This window comes from Osmerus eperlanus, chromosome 7 (genome assembly GCF_963692335.1).
Source record: "Osmerus eperlanus chromosome 7, fOsmEpe2.1, whole genome shotgun sequence".
In the NCBI taxonomy this organism is placed as follows: domain Eukaryota; kingdom Metazoa; phylum Chordata; class Actinopteri; order Osmeriformes; family Osmeridae; genus Osmerus; species Osmerus eperlanus.
This window is the reverse complement of record NC_085024.1, coordinates 6310118-6331752: the sequence shown is the minus strand read 5'-3', so window position 1 is coordinate 6331752 and position 21635 is coordinate 6310118. Positions and strand designations below refer to the sequence as shown.

At 44.0% G+C, this 21635-nt stretch overlaps 2 protein-coding genes across 2 annotated transcripts; one reads left to right on the top strand and one right to left on the bottom strand.

Moving 5' to 3' along the window:
• Positions 1 to 1902: 1902 nt before the first annotated feature.
• On the bottom strand, positions 1903 to 2895 carry fabp4b (fatty acid binding protein 4b). Its single transcript, XM_062466835.1, has 4 exons — positions 2733 to 2895; positions 2421 to 2593; positions 2235 to 2336; positions 1903 to 2091 (listed from the first exon to the last, which is right to left on the bottom strand). The coding sequence occupies exons 1-4, from the start codon at positions 2803 to 2805 to the stop codon at positions 2038 to 2040; spliced, it is 402 nt and encodes a 133-aa protein (XP_062322819.1). The 5' UTR covers positions 2806 to 2895; the 3' UTR covers positions 1903 to 2037.
• Positions 2896 to 18610: 15715 nt separating this feature from the next.
• LOC134023897 (hairy/enhancer-of-split related with YRPW motif protein 1-like) lies at positions 18611 to 20976 on the top strand. The gene is made up of 5 exons (XM_062466258.1): positions 18611 to 18786; positions 19095 to 19170; positions 19284 to 19367; positions 19498 to 19579; positions 19776 to 20976. Exons 1-5 carry the CDS (start codon positions 18701 to 18703, stop codon positions 20369 to 20371), a joined length of 924 nt encoding a protein of 307 aa, XP_062322242.1. The 5' UTR covers positions 18611 to 18700; the 3' UTR covers positions 20372 to 20976.
• Positions 20977 to 21635: the final 659 nt, after the last annotated feature.

Below are 21635 nucleotides of genomic sequence, written 5' to 3'. Positions count from 1 at the left end.
TAATATTTGCAAAGTGCAAAACTTTGGCCGTGTCAAAATCTGGCAAAACCACCACCCATTATAAAGTCATACATTTTATATGAGTCTGTTGCTTTTGTGTTGTGTTATACAAGATAAAATCTACCCCAGACAAAATTACCCCAGACAGATTTGGGCCTCCCAATGTTGACTCCATGGCTACGTCCTTGCTATAAATGCTTCAACTGCAAGCCAAAGCATCTGTCACCAATTCCAGTCCCTCTACCTCTCACAGCATCAGAACACTCCACCTGTAAAAAAGATGTATGTATGGGGCGGTACTGCTGTAGTAATTGCTGAATTTGTACATGTCTTTGATTTCTGTTCTGGGGTGAAGTTGAATAGTTAGCAATTACCTTTGTTTGATATACTTTTTGTTAAATGTGTAGTTGTCGATAGCATTGCTGATATGGCCCCTGTCTTGAATGTTAAGTTTTGTACATTTTTGTGTAGTGCATTTTACCGAACATGTGCCCTTTGTGTTACATTGAATTAGACTGCAGTGGTTCTCAAACCTGTCCCAAAGTACCTCTTGTCCTGCATGTTTTAGTTGTTTCCCTGCTCCAACACACCTGATTCAAATGAATGGTCGTTACCAGGCTTCGCCAGAGCTAGATAATGACCCATTTATTTGAATCACATTAACATATAAAACATGCAGGACAGGTGGTACTTGAGGACAGGTTTGAGAACCACTGAATTAGAGTAATAAACCCAGTTGAACTGGACTTCCTGCTCATACCTGTAATTCTGCACTCTGATGTTCCTTAAACACCGCCCTCCAAAGCAGTACTCTTTCTGTTTCTTCCTCTCTTTGAGAATTTGTTTAATTTCTGTGGCTCTGCAAACCCTCATTCTTTTTTCATTAATCAGATTGTTGCAGTGGCACCACCCTTGGTCATAATCGGACACCACCCTCAGACATAATCATTCACAAAAAGCTGGAAATCTTTTGGAGAATTTGGGCCCTAAACTGCTGACCCAGAGAACACTAATTAAAGGAATTATGTGCACTTGCTTGAACAGGGAAGTCTGTGCATCTCAGCTGGCTTGGCCTACAGCTCGTGAGGTCAATTTTCAACCTTGAGTGGGCCTCCTCAACTTTCCCCTTTTACTATGACAATGAATTCAATGTTGCTTGTGTACCTGTTGATAACGTCAAGGTCTTCAAGGAAATCTGTCACTTATGCCAATTTAAGGTGCTGGTCTTGAGGCAAGCTGGCTTTCATAAATTCACTGAAAAGGTACCTTAGCAACACAGCTAAATTTACAAAAGGCATGTCAAGTCAAACTAATCCGGAGGTATTAAGTCTTCAATCCAAGTCGGGATCTGGGGATCACATGTCTAATGAATGTTGAAAGCTTATGGGCAGAGGGTCAGGGCTCCACCCTGCATTTTTATTGGCTGTTGTAACATCTTGCTACCATTTAACTCAAACGTTTTGGCCCATATAAAGTTCAAATAACATTTAATCCAAAGCAACATACAATGGTGCATATAAAAGTTGCAACAAGTATTGGTACATTGGAATTGCACCAAGTCCTCCAATTTCTGCTCCAAGCCCCATCAGTTGATTTGTAAATATATCAAGCTTAACCCCCCCAAATATATTACATGTGGCCATGTGCAAAAGTGACATGTAACTTCCCAGCAGTAGAATTAATGTACTTTTAGAATGAAACCTGAAATCATTCTGCAAAGCTGTTCCACCTGTCATGATCTGTCAATGAACAATGACACTTGATTTAATTCTGGAATGCTTTTAAAAACGAATTACTGGCACTCATTCCACCAACTCATCTGGAAAACATTAAATAAATCCAAAACGTTTGAATCTCCAATAGTAGCCCATTTTGTAGGAATAAAAGTCACAGCAAGACATGTAAAGCACAACAGGACTTTTATTTAAACATCCTAGCATGCGAGTTTAACAAGTAATGGCATTTGGCCTAATGGTATTGGAACAGAATACAAAATGCATGTCATCTGATGCCGTTTGTCTGGGGGCAACCTGGCCATCATGCCTCCTTCTCATAGATCCTCACCGCCACAACATCATCCATTGTGCATTTCTGGAAAGAGATTTGTTAACATGCAAGCACACTTCGAAATCAAAACATGCAATGCATATATAAAAACACATACCAAACGGAACAGTTTCTGGGCATTTTAACGTCGCTAAACTGTCCAGGCTTGTCGCAAAAGACCAACTCACCGCTATGAGTTTTCCGTCTTTAATCTCCCGCTCCAGTATTGTGGTCTTGCCATCCCAGGACTGCTTCTGCACAAGTTTACCGTTCTCTAGAGTCATCGAGGTCTGAAAATGGGTCGATAGATACGTCCGCATATTTAGTCATGCTTAAAATGAGCAAATATCGTTAATTGCTTGTTATACACCCACCTTCGTTTTTCGGTCATCTGCTGTGGTCTCATCGAACTCCTCGTTTAATTTGAACTTCATCTCTGTCGTTTTGAACGTGCTTTGAGACTTCATAGTTATAACACCATCATCCACGCTGAACAGCAAATTTGGCTTTGCCATGTTACCCAGCTGCCTGGTGGCAAACCCGACACCTGTAATGTAGTCGACAGGTAAGTGTTTGATTGCCAAAGTTCACTGGCTGTCAAATGCAGAAAAGTGATGTTGCTAATGTGTGGGCTGTTGAAACCAGCCACATGGTCCAGCCACATACCACCAATTCACAATACCTACCTACTGCCTTCATATATTCATCAAAATTCTCACTAGAGGCCATCTTCCAAGTTCCGACAAATTGGTCAACCATGTTTACAATTTAGTTGCTGTGTCAAGCCGGGAAGTCTCTACAACCACACCACCCTTTGTCCAAGGCGTAAAACGTGTACGAGGAAGTTCATTTATAAAGCCCTAATGACACGCGCTTAACTCAGACACACCAATCAAGCGCTGTTGCTGGTGCTCCCATGGAAACAAAGGATAAGGGGCGCGGTAAAAATCAGAATTAGTTTCACACCGTGTGGTTCGTTGGTGCGCTTGTAATTAGACTGCATGTGCCAAGCCTTTTTGTCATGGTCTATGATTTACAAACATAACTTTTCACTTCATAAGTATTATATTTGGAACAATAAGGACATCATATATAAATGCAAATCCTTTTTTCTGAAACGTTGGTTTGATAATGGCATTGTATTGGTAGATCAGTTATTTAATGAAGATGGTTTACTTTACACTTATGAAGAGTTTCTGGCACATTATAGTCCCCTGGTGTTACAGGAATCTTATAATGTTATATATAAAGATATTGCACCAAAAACTCTAGCATATGCTAGAGTTTTTGGTGCAATATCTTCAAAAGTGTGTATGCTGTTTAGACATGGGAAAAGAAAAGACATTCAACACTGGTCCCAACCTACTACAGTACACTCTTATGTAGGTAATATTTGTTTCTCTTTTAACTCACGTAATAAATCCATAAGAGAGTTACTTAAAAGGGACTGTATCTTTGTCTTATATTTATTGGTGGCCAAGCCGCGAAGCAGCGAAGCCACTTAAGTGTTTCTACCTTTTCTTCTTATTGGGTGTGCTTTGCCTTCGGCAAGGGCACAACCTTTGTTCTCTCACATATATATTTATGATTTATTTTTGCCCCCCTAAATCTTTGTCAATATTTGGCCTACATAGACAACCTAGGTGTCAAAAGTTTCGTCTTGGTAGCGATTGAGTTGCTTGTATTTTTATTTACGTTCCGTTGCATGGTTTAGGCTCAAGTTAAGTTTTTGTGGCGAAAAGTGAAGCTAACGGTAGCTAATTTGCTAGCCACAGTCACTGACGTTACTTACGTCACTACGTCACTAACGTCACGAAAACACGCGTGACTACCTGTAGCAGAACATTCGTTTCGCATCTGTTAACTTGGGGGATAGCTAGGCTAACTATAGCTTTACTGCAAGGCAGCTGCAGAAACGCCACAAGCAAAGAGGCCAGGGTGATAACTATTTACTCATTTTACTTTGTGATGTGAAACACAATTGTGAAATGTAACGTACAATATTAGCTGATATTATTAAGGAAGTAGGCCCACATCTACTTTCGGAAACGGTAGTCTACTATTTCACTGAAGCATTAGCATCATGACATTAGCCTCTGTTGCCCGGGCAACACATACTACAGTGGTCTATGATGCATCTGTTTTCAATCGTTAAAATAAACATTTATTATGGATTTAATAGGATTTATTATGACATTACATTACAAGTAAACTATTTGTTGGTGAAATTATCATTACCTGTGGTTTCAAACCAGTGTTGCTCACTGCAACGCTGTAGCTTACGCGAGACACACTACAAAAACATCTAGTTACACAGCTGTTTAGGAAGTCAAACGGCGACAGAACATGTTCGGCACTCCCCTTACTTAAATCAAAAGTCTTTCAATAGGTGAAACTATCTGACTACTAACCTGAACTTCATTGCCACAGCCTAAACTTTGTCAATCTGTTCATGAAAATAATTAATTTCAGCCTAAACAACGGAACGTTGAATCGAATTCAACCAACGCAATCGCTACCAAGACGAACACAGCAGTAGTCTACTGTACTGTAGTAGTACAATTTACGGGGCAGCTTCTACACACAGGGCTATATCGCATTTTGCGTTGTTACTGACAATGATCGCTACCAGTGAGCTTTTTATGAATTAGCGATTTTCCACTACATAAATGTCAAGCTTATTTACGTTTTTGGGGGCATATTTTCAGTTAGCAGATGGTACTGTTTGAATCGCGATTCCATCTTCTACTGCCGGTAACGTCGTAGAATAATCTTCAAAGGGGGTTCTTTATTAATGAATGAATGCAATATGAGTAGGCTAAATGCCTGAAAATATCACGAGAAGGGAAAACTTAAAGGGACGTTTAAGTCATAGAGATTAGGTCAATTTTTACACCGGTCTGCCAAATGTATTCGTTTTGATTCAGCTATGAGGCTGCCTCTTGCAGGGGAAATAAGAAGACATCATATTTCATTCTACACTTCACTCGTATTTTGAGTTGTAAATGAGCAGCAAAAAAAAAGATGCTTTTACATCTATGTAATCTTTATAAATAATAAGTATGCATTTTTATATAAAATATACAGAAATATCAGTTGTAAAAATGTCATTAAAAAACGGACCCCTGTGCAACCGACCCAAGCAAGCACACCCTACAATTTCTCCAGAAATTGTATCCTCTCTAGTTATTATTAATCATCTTCCTCTCCCATTGGAGTCTATGGCAGCCCCTAGAACCGTATGGTCACTTTTTGTGAAATTTGGCACACTCATTAAGGACAGGCCCCTCTTTATTCTCACCAAGTTTCATGTCTCCCATTCGAGCACTCTAGCGCCACCAACGGGTCAAAGTTGGACTTGTGTTTACACACGTAACTTTTTAACCGTATGACCGATTTTCAAAAATGAGGTACCGTTGGATTCCATGGATCAAGACGAGTTCAACACACCATATGACGTCAATTTCCGCTTATATAGATTTTCCGCCATTTTGAATATTAAGGAAAAACGTTTTTTCGCTTCTCCTCCTTCAATTTTTGTCAAATCTTGCCCAGAATTGGCACACATCATCGTCACAGCAACCCCCACTAAAAAAATCGAAAGGATTTTTGATTTTCAAAACTGTTTGTCCGGTACAGCCAATCAAAATCGGCAGCAAAGACACCAAACAGGAAGTTGGGTCATATCTCAGCCAATCCTTGAGAAATCAACACCAAACTTGGTATAATGACTCGGAACCCTCATCTGAGGATGTCCAAACAATTTGGTGTCATGTGATCACTGGGCGTGGCCGCAGGATGCAAAAATTTGTTTTGGCCAATAACTCTTGATTTGTTTGCCTTTATTAAGTGATTCCTTTGTCTCATGATCAGGGTTCTAAATTAACTTTTTTGATCACCAGCCAATCTGAATTTCCACTAGCCAAATTATTTCCGGTGAAAATAAGAACAATTATGAGTTTCCCTGAATGCATTTGATCATTTTATTAACATTGTTGGCATGAAAAACACAGAAAATGAAGTAAAATGAAGCACAGAAGTATGATGCAAGGGTATGTGAAATCACCAACAAGTAAGGACACGATTTATTGTAAATGGCTAAAACGTCCATTCGCGTCATGAGATTGACTCCTGCCCATGCATTTGCAGAAACGTTTTGTCCTTAGCAGGCATTAATTAAACTGACCTAATATACTCTTTATTAAGAACAGTGTATTTACATTAAACTAGACTGTGTCAGTAAGCAACATAATTTTTCTTATGCGTAGACTACATGCGGCAATCCTTATAAAACATGACAACATTTTTATTGTCAAACACAAGCCATTACCGACCCGTCGGCCATTTGGCATTACATTTTCTTTTCTTCGTTTCTCTAGTGCTATCAATTCCTCATCCCCTGCCTCGTTCCTCTTCTCGCCCCCAGAAATTTGTCCTAACCACCGCCGCATTAAGTTAACTTTTTACTTTACTTTACTACTCTAGCTCTTATTACCTCCTATGATCCGCTATGCTTCGTTTTACTTCTTCCTTGTGTTTTCTGGTGGACGCTCCGTTCGTTTCCACGGTTTCTCGCGCCGGTTTCACTTCAACTGCGCGTAGCCAATGGGCGTATAAAACGTTATCACGTAGCATTACGGCACAGTGTTCATGGGAAATTTAGGAAGTACTGCCAGGGGGATAAATGACCTAGCCTGACGTTGTCATACTCATAATTCTAGTCAGAATATGAGTCTGAGAACTCTCCGTTGGGCTGTGACTATGGGGCGTGTTTCAAACGAACCTGGAAAACAAATGCCTCTTCGCTCAATTGGATAGATCTACAACCAATCAGAGCAACGTAGTATGTGACGTATGTTAAGCGCCGCATAGTTGTTGTCAACAGAACTAAACTGCAAGCAGACTTGAAGAAGTATGCTTGAAGAATGAATACAAACGATTTTTGCCGGTGTTGTAAAAATAATTTAAGGGTACGGGGAGTACTTGTTCACACGGTCAGCCTTTTTGAGAGAAACAATAAAGGGCAATGCATATACGAACAAGTTCTCCGTTTAGGATTACAACTCCACAAAAGATCAGACAAATCGTATCGCATTTGTCGGTCCTGTCAGAACGTAGTAACACGGTTGGAACACGACATGCCTGTGTTTAAAAAATGGACAGACGACGAAGGAGACCAGGCTGAAGAAGCGTGTTCATCTGAGAATCATAACATCCCAGATCTCCAGCAGTAGCCATGTTTGTTGAAAACGAATTCAACTTAAGCGCTCTTTTGTGACGTGGGTGATTACGTTACTGTTGATCATCTGTCCATCATCGTATAAAGCCCGCCCTGGCAATTTCATTGGTCCGCCCAGATTCTGGTTTTCTGTAGTTGTCCCCAATACGAGACCCTCCAGACCCAACTTCCCGACCAAATTTTTTGGTGGGCAGGACGAAGTTGGGCTGGCAGCCAGGCTATAAATGACCGAGAACCATGCAGAGAACAGAGCCTTATGTATCATTCATCAATGCCTCATGTATCATCGGCCAAACTGGCTAGTGAGTTTTTAATAACACCCGCCAAAATTAATTTTAACCCGCATTTGGCGGGTTGGCGGGTGTTAATTTAGAACCCTGCTCATGATATCTTGGGACATCCCGTGTGTGACACATGATAACTCTCGATAACAGCCGAATTGATGCGGCCGCCATTTTGAATTACTGAAAAAAAAAATCCTCCTACAAATGTTTTCCAATCTTCACCAAATTTGGCAGAGATCATCTTCAGACCAAGCCTCACAAAAGCCATCATATGTTTTTTGGATTTTCAAAACCGTTTGCCCGGTACGGCCAATCAAAATGTGCCGTTAAGCCAGCAAACAGGAAGTTGGGTCGTATCTCAGCAAATCTTTGATGGATTCACACCAAACTTGTTGCGTGTACTCGTAACCCTCTAGGATGTCTAACATGTTTTATGGGTCATTCGACTGCTTGGCCACCTCATTGCTGCTTGCAGCTATATTTCGTATTGGAATCGTTTAACAGACAATATTATTTGGAAAAAGGTTTGGTTTATACCTAATCAGGATTTGATTACGAACAAAGTTAAGGAGGTATCTTTTAAAATTATACACAGGATTTACCCAGTGAAACATGATTTTCTTAAATTTAAAATGGACATTGATTATAGTTGTACCTTTGTGACAGTCAAATCGTGCTATATTTTTCATTGTCTCTGTCACCAAACAGTATAGCAAGGGCTCTCTAAACTTGTGGTGTCTACCACCACCCAGTGTTGTGGCCAGAGAAATGCGATACAAAAGACGTTCATGACCCACAGACAAATTGCTGCCACCTATAGTTGAATATAGGTTTTGATTTGGGGATGGGTGTTGGCCTGCACAGAAGCACAGTTTGTATGAGTTTAATCTACTGGCATGTTGGTATCTGAGCAGGTGTGAGAGCCTTGGGGTCAGCCTTAGACAGTGTTGTGTCCTGCCCAGCTGCTCTATAACATTACCCTGCTTGTTCCCACCATTCTAGACAGCTCAGTCCACTTTACTGATACATTTGTGACACCATAACATTATCTGAATTCCTGTAAGATACAGGGCCGCAAGTTCCCACAACTCTTGATTTGTTTGTCCTTTTTTTTGCACATACACCTCGTCTTCTCCCAGTCAGTAAGCTGTTGAATTGTATTAGAAAGGAGTGAGACAGTATGTCAACTTACCATCACCCGATGGCTGGATGTTTACCAATGTAATAAAGGGTTTACTGGTTGTTCTCTCACCCAGGGCTGCTAGCGGCGGATTCAGGTGGCATTTAGCAGGCCTGGAGCCCCTCTAATGAATATGAACTCTGCCTGGCAGACACATAGCAGGCTTTCTTCCTGATCAACACTCCAGTGCCCATTGAATGGGGAAACAGTGGCCCAGGACAAAAGCCGTATATACTGTACAAACACAGCTCAGAGCTGCTGCACACTGACACATTCTTCAGTGTGTATGAGAGCGAAGGGGGGGCCCTTTCTGCTCCTTTGTGCGGGTGTCTGTCAACACTGTAGTTGGAGGCTGAGCCCATTGTGGTGGCCAGTGTTTCTTATTGATACAGGGCCTCTCTCAGCTTGTTCCCAGGGTCCAACCTGAGAGCACTCATGAATAATTGAGAGAGGATCTTCAGGGGCAACGCGAGGGTGGCAAGTTTGACTTTGCTATGTTGCAAATTTAAGCTGTCATTAGGTGTTTAAGTAAACAGGTAATGGGGAGGGTGGAGGAAGGGGGGTTACAGCTGCTCATGTTGATCACCCTGCTGCAGTCTTCTGTGTCTGCTGTGTGTCCCATGGGTTGAGCTTCACTGAAATTGCTGTGTGTGTGTGTGTGATGTAGGTGTTTGTGGGTGTGTGTTCTGTGTGTGCGTGTATGGATTGACATGTCCATATTTAATACCTGACATGTCTTGGCTGTTAGGCATAGAGAGGATTTGGGAAGGGTAATATATGTCAGTCCTTTAAAGTTTAACCCTTGTGTTATCTTCGGGTCATTCTGACCCATCAGTCATTGTGACCCACCATCGTATTGCGACAACTTTACCGCATACAAAAACAAAGTGAAGCATTTTCTTTTAACCGTTGGGCTGTCTTAGACCCCCCACATTGCGAAGGTTAAAATACAATTATTTTTATTTGTTTTTGTATTGGGTAAAATTGGGTAAACACAACGATGGTTCGTTATGAACCTTTGGGTCATGTGACCCGAAGGCAGCACAAGGGTTAAAGAACATTTTTTCTGAAGGTTTTTGAAGAACCCATGCAAGTTCCTAGCCTGGCTCTGCCCTCCTACGTACTTCCGCTCAATTTTATTTTTGCTTCTGTACATAGGTCTGGCCATGAGGTACGTAAGTCAGATTTTCAGGTTGATTTTCTACCGGCGAATCAGCGAACAGAGGGAGTGGCTGAGAACGATGACGTGCGCTAGTTTGTGTTGTAGTTCCGTAATGGCGGCGGAGAAAGATGCGAGCAAAGCCATTCGGTCCGCTGTGGCAACGCTGCCGAATATCCAACAGCTAAAGCCGGAGCAAGAACAAGTTTTGCTGAGTTTTGTTGGTGGCCATGATGTTGTGGCCCTCCTCCCCACGGGGTTCAGGAACAGTTTGATTTTCCAGCTACGGCAGCTACCTCTGTTACAGTAGTGGTGAAGGAATTGGCTAAGGTGAACGCTAGCGATTGGTTATGGCAGATCAGAGTGGCTCTGGGCAGATCCAATAGTTTTAAACTTTAACAGAGTACCCGCCTACAAGGAAGTCAACTCTTGTCAATGGAGCGAGGCCAGACTCTCTGTACAAATGCAATGTACGAGAGTCTGGTTAGCACCAGGCTAGCAAGTTCCTACAGGCTCTAAAAAAGTATCGGAGTTCCAGTTGACTGGCTGCCAGCTCCAAGCTCCAGCAGGGGGCAGCCATTCAGGTCTGGCTCCCCATCGCATCCATCTGTTGAGAGGGAGGCTCACACGGCCTGTGGGACCTACCCTCTCCTCCCTGGTCCTGCAGATGACTACTGGAGGAGGAAGTAAGGGGTGGAGAGAGGGAGGAGAGAAGGAAAGAGAGGTGTGAGGGAAGAGGAAGGGTAGACAGTAGAGGTAAGGGAGAGGGTAGAAGGAGGAGAGAGGACAGAAGGAGTGGGTAGAAGGAGGGGTGCGAGGAGGAAGATAGGGAGATGGGAGAGGAGAGAAGATGGGAAAGACAGGAAAGGGGAGGGTGCAAGAGAGAGGTGTGAGAGGAGTGGTAGACGTCTCCCAAGTTGGGACACGTGAAGTGTAGTCTGCCTCGGAGCAAGGATCAAGATCAACTTGTGTGATGGGAGCCTTTTCATGATTCCCTGCTTTGATCTCCACTCTTATCCTTTCATCCCACGCGCTCCCTGCACTCCGTTCTGTAGCACACTGATGGGGATCGGGTTGGAGGGAGCGGAGGCAGTAGGGGGGCTTCCGAGGTGGGGGGTGGGAGGGTAACCCTCACAGAGGCCCTGCTTGTTCTTTGAATGCTGGAATAGGTGCTGGCTGAGATGCACATTGGGCCTGCAGGCGACCGTCAGGGAGCGGGGTGGGCGGAGGTTTTGCTTTGAGTTGAAGCAGCATGTGTGAACCTGCCGGGCCCTCTTTCATGCTCACTCAGATGTGCTGCAGTGGGCCACAGTTCCCGGTGTGGAAAACAACCACCTTGCTACTTAGAGCCTGGCCCTCTGACCCCTGACTACATGGGAAAGTGCAGCCCTCAGCCGGTGGTTATATAAAGCATGCAGTGGTCAGGAGAGTCCTTGATAAATCACTCTGCTGGAGGTCTCTCCTGTTCCTGTACGTCCCGGGCTCCTGTTATAGATGAACACTTTCGCTTTCAACCCCACGTAGATTTGATACTTCTGTTTTAAAGGGAGTGGGGGTGACCTGAGACAGCTGAAGGTTGCATACATGAAGCATGGTGAGGGTAAATTTCAAGGGATTCTCCGCTGCCACATGTAAACGTGGTGGAAACTGGGTACCCCAGTGGTGGTGGTGAGGGGGTACTGTACCCCTCTGGGATGCAGAGTAGGTGGTCATGTAAACGTGTGGTTGGAAGCTGGCTTACCCAGTGCAACACTGCCCTGCCCCCTCCCCCCCACACACACACTCACCCTCACCCAACCCCCCTTCCAAAGCCAGCTAAACCCTCAGCCCCCCACGCCAGCCACTTGCCGTGTAGACAGACTCAGGCTGAGTGTGCAACACAGATGCAAAGGCACAGAATGGAACCCCTAATTGTGGCTTAATTGGAGGGAGGGGGCACTTACCTTTATTTAGACATGTGGTAAGAGTTAGGCTGTGACAAGCAAGCATGCCCTCTCAGCAGATGACTGCAGTTAATATTTCATTTTCGGGGGCAGAGTAGGGGGATCGTGTGTGATTATCCAATTGAAGGCGATGACAGAATGGATGAATGGCCATGACAAGTCTCGGGCAAACAGGCCACTCCACCTTTACCCTTCATGTCAGATGAAATCATACTCAATTGGCCCATCAGCAGTTAATGGACAAAACCGGTCAGAGGTGTCTAACATACCCCCCAAAAATTGTTGGATTGTTAGTGTTTTAATAGAATCTTGTCCCATGTCTGAACTATGGTATTGTTAATAGCACCGATGTGTGTGTGTGTGTGTGCGCCAGTGGTTAGTTCACGTGTGTGTGCCATCAGTACTTGTGTGTGTGTGTGTATGTGAATGCTGTGGGTCTGGATTGTGTCGACGTTTGTAAACAGGGATCTATCAGCAGAGGGATAAATAGGGGTGCGGGTGCTGAAGAGCAGAAGAGAGAACAAATAGTTTGTGAGTGTGTCTGAGAGAGAGGGGGGAGAAAAAGAGAGAGAAAGTAAGAGACTGAGCTAACAGGCTCTCTGCAGATCACTGGCAGTTTGACTGCAGTGGAGAGTAATGGGGCTGGCAGGGCGGAATCAATTACTGGCCACAACAGATTTTCCCACAGGTCGGAGCTTGGGAAAGCAGGACTTTACAGCAGCAAAGACAGCTGGCACTGAGCGTCCGCTGGGAAAGGCTCACAGAAAAAGAAGACATTTTTGTGATAAACTTGCGACACTCCATAAATTGCCCCTTTTCAACTTTTTTTGTCATTTAAAATGTTGGAATTTGTTGCCAGTTAAATCCTCAGATTGTTAGCCAAGAAGCATCATTTGGCAACAGTAAAAAAAAAACCTAGGTCCCTGTTTTCTCTCCCTTAAAACTTGCTTATTGATGTGGAGAGCAAAATAAATCAGAACTATCATCTATCTGGGGGGTATTCGTCGTAGCTCGCTAAGCGGTTTAGCGAGATAATTTTCAGGCTAAGATAAAAAACGCCCCTCTTTTTGGTTCGTGGAAGCAACTTTCGATAAATCACCATAGTAACATATCAATTAGCACTAACCTGCTCCAGAGCAGGCTAACGTAAGTGTAGCTGGATAAGCTTGCCACACCCCCGGAAAATAACATGGCAGCTCCCTTTTTGAGAGACCCAGTTGACCAAGGAGCTATATTTTAGTTCGATTAGCTTTCCATACCAATAGAGTTCTTCGCGATTGCCAAGATCCTTTATTTCACACGGATGAGTTCTTGTTTGAGCGATATCGATTCAGCCGACAAGGACTCATTTATTTGCAAGACCTTCTCGGGCCGTACATTGCAAATATCACACGCCGCAGCAAGCTTTATGCTTTATTATGAGCTTATGCTGCTGTATGTGAATATGTAACGCTATGTTTTACGAAATGTCTTGTCTTATCTGTTGTGCCTGTGCTTTTTATGTTTCACTGTGGGAGAGTGGGAAACGTCATATCGATTCCTTTTTATGTCTTGACATGTGAAGAAATTGACAATAAAGCTACTTGAAACTTTAACTGTGCTTCCGACTGCATAGCCTTGAGTTTTTTTGCGTCAGGTAGGCTATACCCTCCTTCAGGGTTTAGGTTGGTTGAGGGGCAGTTCTATGGGCATATGTGAAGCCCTCTGTGACATGCTTGCGTGTAAAAAGGGCTATACAAATACATTTGATTTGATTTATAGGCTACATTTTTATACAGTATATGGCGATGCAGAAAACATTGGCAAAGCCGCAGCATGCGTTGCTGTAAGAAAAGTGTACTTGGCGCTTAACCAGCTGATGAATCAATTCATCATATTCCCTGGCCATGTCCCAGTCAATGAAATCAAAGAGGGATTTACACATAGGCCTACATGCATATACACATATATAGTACATGATATAAGCTCAGTAGCCTACATATATCCTCATAAGTGTCTATGAATTCGTATCAAATAGATACTCTTTGGCCTTGTTTTTATCTAGCCTACTTATTCTGAAAGAGTTGAGATCATTATTTTCGCTAGCAAGATCTCATTCGATTATTAATTTCCATTAAGCCTATACCAGCAGGCACATTTAAAGAAATGTGATCTGATTGATTGGGGTAATGAGTCACTTATACATTTCCCCAAAACTTTCGCATTTAGCTTATTGGCAATTTTTTTGCCAAGCTGCTTGTCTTGCTCTGGCAGCGGTGGCGGTGTTTGACTTAGCCATGATAATATATGCTTATTGTCTTATAGAGACTCATTATAATAGTTTGCTCGGATGGCGAGAATAGCCTATCACCGCTCTCTCTTTCGTATTTTCCGCCATCATACCGTTAGAATCACGGTTTTGGTGATCGACCTTTCCTGCCTTTTGAAGTAGGACGTGCACGTGCAATTTCCCTGATAAATTTATCCTGATTGAAATTAACCACATGATTTGGATGCGGATCAGCCGTTGACGAACCGATATTTGCTATTCTCACTCATCTCGCTAATGTTAACGGGCTAAAGGGACAATTGATTAACTTAGCTTCAACCCTTACGACGAACGGGGCCCTGCAGTCTCTAAGCCAGCCCAGAGGATATCAGAGAGCAGACAATGCATCAATCTTTTGTCTAAACGTATCTAATTCCTTCTGAGGGTCAGAAACTCCACCCGTCATACAGTCTCCCCCTGTCGCCCTTCAGCCTCTTGTCTGATCTTAACCACAGAGTTTCACTAACACTCTTGTTTTCTCTACTTTCCTATTGTTATGCAAACATGTTTTTCTTCTTCCTGTATCTGGGTCAGGTCAGCTCTGTGTGGCCTCTAAAGCTGTTTGCTCTTTGGTCCTCACTTCCCTGCCACGGTCTTCACGTGCCGCCTCCCCGTGGGCTTTTTTGTGCCCCAAACCCCTCCTCTCACCCACCCCTCCTCTCACCTATCCCTCCACCCTTTCACCTACCATTGTGACATTATATAAGTTGGATGGGAAGAAGAAGTAGCATATTAGCAGACACTTTGAAGAATACAACTAGACATGTATTGCTCCAGAATGTGTGTGAAGGTGGAAAGGGTGTTAGGATTTTACTTATCCAGGTGTTAAAAACTCAACTAGATCACACAGACTTCCTTTCAAGGTTCAACAATTAAGAGAAAGTTTCTTTGTCAAAGCGAAGCCTTATATTCTGCTGCTCAAAGAATGAGTACTTTCTGGTTGCCTCTCACCCAGTCATTTCAGTCTCTGAGCCCCCTTCATTCCCTCAGGACTCAAAAACACCCCAGAAACTTCTGAGATCCTCGTATCGGTAGGAATTCATCCTCAAATAAATAAATAAAAAACAAACCTAAAAACTAAACAAAGCAACAAGGAAGTAGGCACATCCTCCCCTTGCTTCACCTATCCAAATATCACCTCGTGAATGGGTGCCAACAAAGGCAGGAAGGTGAGGAATGAGAAAGAGGGTGTGCTGGGGCTGAATGGTGGGAATGGGGCCTTAGGCCTGGCCTGGTCCCTGCCTCCTGCCACACTGAGAGCCTGGGTGCTGACTGGAACTTGTGGGGGGACAGGCAGGAAGCTGGAGCCCTCAGGATAACATTGTTGAATGGAGGCGGTGTGGGAGACGTTTCCCTCGGTAACCCGTCGCCGGTCATTCAGCAGCTCTATGGATGGCACCGTTCATAGAATTTGTCATGGGGGGTGGGGGGGGGGGAGCGGAGAGAAGGATCTCCTCTATGATTCCTGTAGTGTTAACCAGGGCTGGGGCCATGATGATATCACACCTTGGGCAGTTGGTGTTGGAAATACAAATCTCCACACGTCCAAAAACCAGACACTCAGTTGTAAAATACAGAGCCCCCAATGAAATCTCCATATGTCTCCAGGTCAGACATGAGATCTCACACACGTGTCTCCACAGCACATAATCTACACACACCACAAACACACACACGCAACCTCACATTCATGCACACATGCACACCCACTCCCTCCATCATGGTGCAGTTGTTGAATGACAGGTATAAGATGTCGGGGTGGTGTGCACACAGGATGCATAGAGGCCTGTGAGCGTCGCTGCTGCCGACAGCTCCAACGGTTGACATAGTAAATCAATCCTGCTGAGAGGGGGGTGAGGGGAGGTGGGGGGGTCTTGCGAGACTGAGCCGGCCTCTGTCGGACACACTCAGCCAGCCAGAGAGAGGCTGTCGACGGGTGGGAGAACACTCGCCGAGAACCGCTCACACGGAGATTGAGTTACCACGGAATTAGATCAGGGCTGTGGGAAACAGCACCTCCTAAACACACACACACTCTCTCACTCATAAACACACACTCTCCCTCACACGCACATAAACACATGCAAACGCACGCCTACGCTCGCTCAACAGCCCCTACACACACACACTCATACACACCAACACACACACACGTACAAACACATTAACACCACAAACACACATACAGTCACCAAGGGAAACCTGAGGGAAGATTGAGGAAGGCAGCTGGGCACACGCCAGTTTCCAACAAATGCTTGCTTATACCTCTTAGCTTCCTGGCAGTGTCCTGGTTCTGGGGGACAGAGAGTGTGTTGGCCCGATGGTCAACAAGCTAGTTAGGTTCCTTTGGAATTACATCAGTTGTAGTTCCCTAGGGAATAAATAATCCCTATTACTTCATTAAGCATACTTTATCAAGCAAAAACAGTCCAAATCTGTAGTGTAAGCAAATATCTCAAACATAATTTTTATTTGATCATGATCATGATGAATGAGCATAAAAAGATTGAAGGAGTAGGCGCTTGTGCAACAGGTGAGATGTATTGTTTTGTGTTGACGGGTGACAGGGGAGGTGGGGGAGTTGACGGGGACCCCATGAGCTGAAGTATCCTCAGGAGGCATTGCCACTTTAGAGTCTGGTCAGCTTAGTACTACCATGAACAATAGTGACTCCATCCAAAGTTCACTGATGCTGACACCCATCAGCAAGTCAGTCTGAGACCATGTCTAAGAGGGGGGTAAAGGTCGAGAAAAGGGCTCTCATTGATGTAACTGAGTATCTGTCTCTGGATTCTGTCCTGACCCAGGATTTCTGGGAAACGGAGTCCGAAAGCATTCCTGCATTAGGGCTACTGTCCAAGGAGCATGCAGGGCTTTGGGTGTGTTTCAGCACAGGATTACACACGTCAGGGTCTATAAATCGACCAAATGGAGACTGAGTGTGGAAATGCAGGTAGTGGATGCGTTCAGGTCTTAGTTTGTTCTTGTGTGTGTGTTTATGTCAATGAGTGTGTGTTTGTGTGTGTGTGTGGGGGGGAGGGGGTGGGGGTGTAAGGCTTTTGCATGCTGACTCTGCATAGGCCAACCGAATGAGGCCTGTATTTTTCTGAGATGAGAATGAGATGAGAGTCGAGCTCTCATCCTCACTTGTCTGTCTTGGAGCGCAATAAGTTAACAACTGATGGACAGCACAGAGCAACAGCTGCTCTCCACAGGAGCTGGGAAGAAAGGCTGGAGAGGGGCATACTATCACTGATTGCATTACCAGACGTCTCCTTTCCTTCATGCTATGACAGGAATGATCAGACAGAGAGATAGACAGGTCCCAGACTTGACGTTTGTATTAAAGACGAAAGTCAGAAGATTATCAGAACTATATTATTGTAGGAATGGATACTCATTAGGGTAGGTCGTAGTAGAAGTCTCTCTCTCTTTTCTCTCTCTCCTCATCCCTATCTCTCCCTCTCTACCTCCCTCTCTCTCTTCTAGGCCTCAGGTTGCTCCTCTGTGCCTGCTTCCACCCAGAAGGGATTAGTTACACAGTAGAACACAAACAGTGAGCGTTCCCATGTTTTATATACTAGTCTGACCAATGACCCTTGCACACCGAGGTCATAATGATCACAGCCTTAGCAGACCACCCCTCGCTATGTGTTTGGATTATCACAATAAACCAACCTCAAATGTCAATGGACATTTCATTCCTCCAGCCTGGACTTCTCACCCAAACATCTGATTCCGAAACATTTAGATTGTCAAGGAGGAATGTGTGCTATTACCCCTCTCCAGTGGATGAGGGCCTCTCTGGGAAGGTGTCCCTGAGCCTGTCAGTTAACCCGAATGTCGCCCATGGAGGGGGTTTCCTAGCGCTGCCTGGCAACACTAATGTAAACTGGGGCCCCAGGCTGATCAATGCTGTTGTTGAACCACACAGCTGACAAAGACTCACACACTGGTGAAAGGCCATGTGTGACCCCCCCCCCCAACTTCACAAAGCTGAATGAGAGGGCTCCATGTGCTGTTGTTGTCTGCTGATCTGAGAGGCTGCCTGGTGAGAAGGACCTCAGGCTAGTAGGGGTCTTGTGTTCAGCCTCTGATGTCAGCAACCTGCTGCCCTCAGGCCCAAGGCATGGACACACACACACACAGTACAGAGGTTACCTTTATTCTCTAGCATTATGCATCTTTTCCCATTCTTTCTGCCTGTTATGTAAGTGTAATCTTACTTACAAAAAGGATTTTACCTTAAAGTTTTAAATTGAGCAATTACATTTCAATGGGTCATGGAGGAATAGAGGCCCATACACCACTTTGGGACATCCATCGTCTAAAAACGTCCAAACATGTCACTCAAGTGTCAGCTTGATTTTAATAGGCTCAGTGATTTAGATGCCCGCCCATTTCCCGCCCCTCTTCTACTCCGTGTGAAAATAATACAATGGGAACAAGGTTTGACGTTTAAACTGTTGCGCAGACCCACCGCTGACAGTGCACACTGAGCTCACATTAAAGGACTTTTCTCAACATTGCCTGGAAGCAAAATGAAAAGAAATCATAATTACAGTTCGTCCGACAGCGAACTGGATGACAATATTGAAGTGGAGAAAGACAGTGCTGACGAAAATGGGTAAATTCAGTAATTACTTTCTTGCAGTTTGTTGTAATTCCATGATCGCATTGGAGAAACAGAATTATTATGTTAAAGGATACAGTCTTGATAGAATACGAGAAAGGCGATGCCCTTTCTAAAATAATGAACTATGAAATTCGTAGTAGAATACGTTTAACATGTGTTTAACAATATTTTGAAAAGAATACACCCCACACACCACAATGTGTCACTTTATTATGGATCTTTCATTACCAATGATCGTAATATTATTATTTAATTGTATGTAAACTTACAATTAATTTATTATCTTATATTTATTCCAGACACCTGGACTCTCCCCTCAACTCCATGTCGCCTCCTACAACAACTCAAGTTCAAGCCAGAAAACGGCGCAGAGGAGTGAGTCATCCATTTATCGTGCCGTGCGTAATTACGCATGGATGTCATGAAGCGGCTGTTCTCTTACATCACTGCCGGCCACTGCGTGATGTTATGCTTTCTTTTATGTGTAGATTATTGAGAAAAGACGTCGTGATCGAATCAACAACAGTTTGTCCGAACTGAGAAGACTCGTTCCAAGTGCCTTTGAAAAGCAGGTATGCAGCTACATGGTGGAATTTTTCTTCAAGTCATTGCCTTGTGATTATTGTAGAAAGAAACGTATTTTTCTCTGTGTGTGTACATTTTGTGGTAATGGTCAAAGTGACTTGATAATTCCTGTTACAGGGTTCTGCTAAACTCGAAAAGGCAGAGGTTTTGCAGATGACAGTAGATCATCTGAAGATGTTGCATGCAGCTGGTGGTAAAGGTGAGGCTGTCTATAGCTATACTAACCTGTCCTTTCTCAGATTGTAGTTATGGTAACATGAATAATATTTTTTTTATTGCACTTTTATTTCATAAAGATCAACATATGCAATGTTGTATTGTATGTATGTAAAACATGTGAAAAATGAGCTGTGAGTTCTAGATGTTTCTCTGACTCTGAGATGGTCTCTCAACAGGTTACTTTGAGGCTCATGCTTTGGCCAAGGACTACCGCAGTCTAGGCTTCAGGGAGTGTCTGGCGGAGACGGCTCGTTACCTGAGCATCATTGAGGGGCGGGACAGTGCTGACCCTCTGCGTGTTCGCCTGGTATCCCACCTCAACAACTACGCTTCTCAGAGAGAGGTTCACTCTGGGCTCACGGGACACTTAGCCTGGGGCTCAGCTTTCGGGACACCCCCAACCCACCTGGCACACCCCCTACTCCTGCATCACCCCCAGGGCCGGACAGCCACACCCCGGAGCGCCAGCAGCCCTCCCTCCTCCTCGTCATCCTCCTCTTCCACTGACGCATCTGTGCCCCCCAGACTTGCTGTCATGTCCCCCACAGATCCCCTCAGGGTGCCCCCCAATGGTACTTTGCCCCTGGGGCTGTCTGTGTCTGCCACCAAGCTCTCCCCACCCCTCCTCTCTTCCCTCACCTCTCTGTCTGCGTTCCCTCTCTCCTTCAGCGCCTTTCCTTTGGTCTCCGCAACAGCCCACAGCCCCGTGGGCCCCTCCCCCAGCCTCAGTAAGCCTTACAGACCGTGGGGGACAGAGATAGGGGCCTTCTGAACTCCCTTAACAGGACTGAAAGCAACAGCTGAGCTGTGCTGCCCACCATACAACAGGTAGAACTACCTGTCTTATCCGGTCCTCTGGTAATAAAGGAAATCTTTTGGAAATAACACAGACTGATTTTATTTTATTTGGGGTGGGAAGGGGATGAGGACTCTGAATCATTGCTTTCTGGGGACTTTCTAAATCATCCTACTTTCAGCACTTCTGTATGAAGGAAGGGAGACAGGTTTGTTTTCTTCTCTTTTATGATAATGTGTAACATCAATTCTAATGTTTTACCTCCAAGATTATTTTATATGTTATATGATCACGAATGGATTTGCTGTCAAAGTGCACAGGAAGTGGCAGGTATTGTTTATTTGTTGGTAAGAGAAGTTTTCTCTGTTCTACTGTTGTGCTGAATAAAGACCTCTGCATTTTAACATAATGTAGTGTTACTCATTAACGAGATCTGGTATTGATTTAGTTGTATCAGAAGAACATATCATTATTAAACCTGCATCATCACTGTATAAAACTACATTTGACTAACTATCACTTTGCATTTGAATAACCATCAGCTGTCATGTTTTTGTACCAATAAAATTGAGTTTTACAGTAAACAAGAGTAAATCAATATATTATCATGTGTACAGTTAGTTTTTTCCCGTCTTGGGTATTTTTCGGACGGGAATGGGTGGAAACATCTTAACTATATGCCAGGTAAGAAACCAAATCTTGAAGTATTGTTGCCCCCATGAATACCCAGGAAGTCATTTGTGACCAGGGGAAATCCTCTACAATTCCCCCTTGACCTCTCTAATATGTGCAGGTCTAGACAATAGTGAGAACAGGATACACAGATGAAAGGAAATGAGGTAACTGGACACATTACATTGAGAGGCAGCTGTGCCAGTACATCACTGTATAATGGCAATGTTTTTTAAAGGTTACTGCATTCTATCAAAATGATCTATTCTAGATTTCAATAGTAGTACTTATCTAACACATACCTTTCGGGTCATTCAAAAGGCTATAGTTCATGTTGAGGTTGAGGACTAAGAAGGATTAATCGTTTGATTAAAGTCCTTCCTTAGCCTAGACCCAAACGTCCAGCTGTTGATCTCTCAGATAGACTTTGTAAACCACCTCTCTCTCTATGGGGACAAAAGAGGGATCTCTTGCTGTCCTCTGTTGGACAGAATGCAGTACTACACTTGGTCCAACCACCCGCCCCAAAAGGAGGCAGCTAAACATAACTAACATAACATCAAGGCAA